Consider the following 5,320-nt stretch of genomic DNA (forward strand, 5'->3'; position numbering starts at 1 on the left):
AGGTGCTTTTGGCAGTAGTGGAGGTCCCTACAAAAATTTTAGTGGCAGTTATGTGGCAGGGAGACAAGGTACAACAATTCCTCACAATCTGCCGAAAAGAATGTTTGCTTCATTATGCTCCAATGCATGTGTCATTGTATTGTGTGCAATCTATAATAACACCTTTGAATTGTAAATCAATGAAATGGTTGAAAAATATTTTTTTAATAGCATTGTATATATATTGCAAAGTTTAACATTGTATAAGCAATTGGTCAAAGCTAAACTAATTATAGTCAATGGGCAAATTTATTACTAGATTCTTACTTTGAGAGTGATTAATAAAAATGCAATTACACATAATATATGTGATTGTTTAGTATTTTGTTTATTAATTACATAATATATATGATTTTTATTAGCCTTTTGGCTTAGCTCAATTGGTCAAGTCCTTGTTGTTGAAACACCTTTGTTATTAAGAGCTCACAGGTTCAATTCTCTCGACACTCTTGGGGTCAGACTCCACAGTTGAGCCGACAGGAAATGATCACTTAGGGTATGTTGTCTCTAGTCCAATATGGTAGAGATGATGATAAAGACGTTGTAATGTGTCTCTAGTCCAATATGGTAGAGATGATGACAAAGATGTTGTAATGCGTCTCTAGTCCAATATGGTAGAGATGACAAAAAAAGTCCAAATAAAATAAATTAAAAATAAAATAATTATAATTATAATTATCAATAAAACATTTTGATCAACTCAAATTACATAAAAATAAAAATAAAATAAAAAATTAATCATTAATACTTATATTTATAATTATAATTAATAAATAAACAACCTAGATATATCTTAACTTCCTATCCAAAGAGGGATCAAATCTTTTGAGATACAGACATATTTTAAAGTGAAAAGATATTTGATCCTTCTTGGAGCTTAGTAGATCGAGAGTTAAGATGGATCTAGATTGGTAGATAATAAACTTTTATTATGTTGATAGGCAACTTAGATAGGCAACCTAGATCCATTTTATCTACTAAGAGCCGAGAGGGATCAAATCTCTTTTCACTCTAAAAGAGGTTTGCATCTCAAGACATTTGATCACTCTTGACACTTGGTAGATAAGGATTTATAATGGATCTAGGGTGGTAGTATAATTAATTGCACCGAGAGGCACTCTCAAGCCCATGATGGTAGAGATGTTGTAATGCAATGTCATGTAAACATTTTGACTTAGTAAAAAAAACCCTATGTTAAAATAAAATTAACTTCAAATTAAATTAATAAAAATAAAAATTCGACTTTATTATTATTATTAATTTTTTATTGGGTAGTTAAAGTAAACTTGACTTGGTCAAGTTACGGGTTGTTTTTGAGCTTCAAGTTTTTTGAGAACTGATGGTATTGACTCTTGGTATTCATGTGGAATATAGTCTATTTAAAGGGAGAAATTAAACCAACCTAAATCAAATCTCTTTCACTCTAAAGGAGGTTTGCATCTCAAGAGATTTGATCCCTCTAGGTGCTTAGTAGATTCAGAATTAAAATGGATCTAAATTGATTAATTAATTAACCATGTTCATATTATCAAAAAGAAATAGAAAATGAAACAAATTTACATTTTTATCTTATAATTAATTAAAATATATATTTATAGAGATAAGATTGTTTGGTTATTAAAATAAAAATCATGATATATTAAAATATACACATTTTTATATATATATCATACATTATAATCAATATCTGATACATATGTTAAAAATTATTTTAATATATTTTATTAGCAACTGGGATTATTTTAAGTGGTTGGGCCAAATGGTTGTTATGTTCCCTACCTAAGTTCAAATGCCCCCTGATAACACAAGATAATGAACTTATAATATAAATATTGTTATTTTGGATTCTAGCCTTTTAAACTCTTAAATAAGTATATCAGGTGAGAAATCATCATTTTTTTTTATTTAACACTTTAGTACTACATCTCTACATATTTCACAACAACAAAATTAAAATTAAAATAATAAAAAATCTATTAAAACACATATTTTATCTATTTCAATAATACTAAAATTTAGTTTTTTTTATTATAATTAAAATTATGTTTGGTTAATTAAAAAATTATTGGCTTAAAACTTAAACATTTGAAATGGAGTCGTCAATTGCCCAGATGGCTAAAAGTGGTCGGAATCCGGGCAAAAAAAATTTCAAAAAATCTTGTAGAGGCAGTGTTTGAATCGTGTTTTTGATGGTGGAAATGGATTCAGCACCATCAAAAACATCTAGGACACTTGGATTTACAAAAATCTTTGCCAAATTTTCTATAAATATAACCGGAATTTCCATAACTTTCAGAGCAATTCCCCCTGCTAATTAAACTACTTGGGCAAAAAGCCACTGACCAATAAAAATCCAAATGAAATGATTTACATTAAATAAGCAGTGATCCAAAATCATGATGATAAATTTTCCCAAAAAAATATTAAAATATGAAAAACGTACTACCAATCAAATTCCATCTCACCAATCAAATAAAAAAAACAAAAGATAATATTTTTTAAACGATAAGAAGCCAATTCCCTGTCAAATTTTTCCATCCACCCATCCATGGCAAAGAAAAGTCGTATTTTTAACGATTGGAATCGTAGAAACTGACAGTCTATCTACGTCACTTTTTGCACTTTTGCGCACTTTTTCCGCAACGTAAATCCAGATATTTTCGGCGAGGAATATTGTAACCAAAAAATATGTCCAAAATATCTTGTACCTTTTTACTTTTTATCCGCCTCAGCAAGATTCCTACACGCTAAGGGCCTGTTACAGGTTCGAACCGCTCGGAAGGCACGACACTGGGGCAAATATCGGCAAAGGAAATCTCGCTGGAATCCCGCTGCTTTTCGGACAAGGGCGACGGTTCGAATCCCGCAGCGGGAGAATTGGCCAGGAAAATCCAGGAAGAGAAGTGAGGGACATCCCAAGTCAGGACACACTGCGAGGGTTTATCGGACCCAAGAGTTCTGTTCGAAAAATTTGTGTAATTGCTGGCGACTGTGGATAAGAAGAATTTCAGGTCGGTTTAATCTCAGAAGAATTGCAGGTCTGTTTAATCTTTGTTTTGAGTTTTGAAATTTTTCAGTTTACGGGGAATTGGAGGGTGGGGGGATTTATGCGAAGCCAATGGTGCAAACCCTGGTTCTTTTTCTCGGTGTGGGCTGTAAGAAGTCTTGGAATTGAGTTAAGAATTATGGTGGAAACTGCTGAGGTTTGATAGTTTTCAGGGATTGTTTGTTTGTTTGTATTTCTCTGTAAAATAAATGATGAAGTTGGACGACCGTGTGACGGAATGGGAGGCGGGGCTCCCGGGGCCGGACGAGCTGACCCCTCTCTCGCAGGTGCTGATAACGCCGGAACTCGCCTGTGCGTTCAGTATCTCGCCGGAGCCCTGCCGGAGTCAGTTGGACGTCAGCCGCGCTTCGAAGAACACATTTGCGGCTCTGAGACGGCAAAACAGTGCCCCCTTGAATTCGATTAAGGGTTTTCACACGTTTTCAGTTGAGGAGTGTGAGGACCACGAGTTAGATGGGGGACAGCATAGGGTTAGCGGTGGCGGGGGTGGGCGGGCCGGGGTTGGCCAGACTGCTCATGTTCCGTTTGGGGGTGAGAACAGTGATGGCGGTGGGTTTAAGAAGGGGAGGAGCAGAGAAACAGAGGAGCCGGGGTCACCGGCCTCTGCGTTCGATAATTCCTCCGACGAACCTTCTGCTAGGACACTCAAGAGGCCTAGGTTGGTTTGGACACCACAGCTGCACAAGAGGTTTGTTGATGTAGTGAGTCATTTGGGTATCAAGAATGCTGTGCCGAAGACCATTATGCAGTTGATGAACGTAGAGGGTTTGACAAGGGAAAACGTTGCCAGTCATCTTCAGAAGTATAGGCTCTATCTTAAGAGAATGCAGGGGCTGTCCAATGAAGGTCCCTCGTCTTCAGATCATCTGTTTGCGTCTACGCCGGTGCCGCACAATCTTGCGGCATCTATGTTTCTTGCAAATCACAGAGATGAGCCTATGCAGATGCCCATGCCGTACGGGTCTCCTTTAGTTCGGATGCCTGTTGTCGGTATAGCTCATGGTCATGCCCACGGGCATGGTCACATGGCAGCGGCAGGCATGCATCCTTCTGGTTCTTATGCCGGATTCGATCCACATCCCTATGGCGCAGCATATGCGAGGTCGATCCCACAGAGAATCCATTCCAGCGATTACCATGACTCAGTTGCTGACAGAATGGAGATGACATCATCTTATCATAATGCTGCTGGTCCTCAAGAGTAAACAAAATTGGTGCAGATCAAACGATTGCAAATCTTGCATGCTTTATGTGTGTCTCAGTTTGGTTGTACCTGAAACGAAAGCTTCGGTTATGTTAAGTTATCCGGTGATTATCAGTTGGTCAATTCTGTTCATCTTCTTCATCAAAACTGGGGAACTGGTTTGTTAGATTGTGTCATTGCCTGCAATAACAAGCATGTCTCCACCTCCCCTTCTAATGAAGGGCAGGTGAAGTGTGATAGTTGTTTTGATGAGGAACAAACTTTAGAGGAATGTGACTAGAATTAGAAACACTAGCTACACTAGCAAGTTTGGACGAAATGCCCTTTGGAAAGAGATACATCTACTATATGAATATAGGAGGTAAAGTATCCTGTGCAAAGTATTTACTAATGTTAAATATGAACAGCAAGAAAAAGTCTGTGGACACTGAGAAAAACGTTGCCTGATTGAAATCATTGGATTGGGTTTTTCTGTTTGCATATTTTCCTGTATCCATCATTCAGTTCTCTGCACATGTCCTAGTAGCGTTTTCTATATAAGTACAAGTACTCAGAAATGTCACAAGTCCATTGTCTCTCAAAATGACTAAGGAATGGCATTATGGGAAAAGGCCTCAGATGATATCATGTAACGTTGTAAGCTAATACTGCGTGGAACTTTCGATCTTATTAATTGAAATGGCTCGTTCTCTTAGAATGCTCTGCCAAGCACCAAACAAGCAAGATGGTTGCTCTGGTCTGTAACAATTGAATTTAGATGCTGTCAATATGATATGCGTAGAACCTCTTTGGGAGGAGCATATGTCCAACTATATCTTTTTGTTTTGGGATACCAGAAGTAGTGATTTTGCAGTTTAAAAGTTCATCTGCTTTTGCAAGTTTTTTTCTGAATGAATCTTATCTAAGAAGTAGCCTTTGCTTAGTTACTTTTATGTGTATTGCACCAAAAGAAAATCTTCTCTTCCACATCTCTTTAGTGGCTGGCCATCCTTTAGGGTCGTTCAAGCTAC

The 5,320-nt window shown here is 36.9% G+C and overlaps 1 protein-coding gene across 1 annotated transcript; it reads left to right on the forward strand.

Moving 5' to 3' along the window:
* The first annotated feature begins 2,741 nt into the window (after window positions 1–2,741).
* On the forward strand, window positions 2,742–5,007 carry LOC149186911 (transcription factor PCL1-like). Its single transcript, XM_089411224.1, has one exon. The coding sequence runs from the start codon at window positions 3,295–3,297 to the stop codon at window positions 4,309–4,311; it is 1,017 nt and encodes a 338-aa protein (XP_089267350.1). The 5' UTR covers window positions 2,742–3,294; the 3' UTR covers window positions 4,312–5,007.
* The last annotated feature ends 313 nt before the right edge of the window (window positions 5,008–5,320 follow it).

The sequence above is a fragment of the Pinus tabuliformis genome, chromosome 3_1, assembly GCF_031772625.1.
Source record: "Pinus tabuliformis cultivar Carrire ecotype Pingquan chromosome 3_1, CPIR1, whole genome shotgun sequence".
NCBI lineage: Eukaryota > Viridiplantae > Streptophyta > Pinopsida > Pinales > Pinaceae > Pinus > Pinus tabuliformis.

Excerpts from the sequence above, each read along its gene's own strand:
- LOC149186911 (XM_089411224.1), top strand. The coding sequence starts at position 3,295 with ATGATGAAGTTGGACGACCGTGTGACGGAATGGGAGGCGGGGCTCCCG.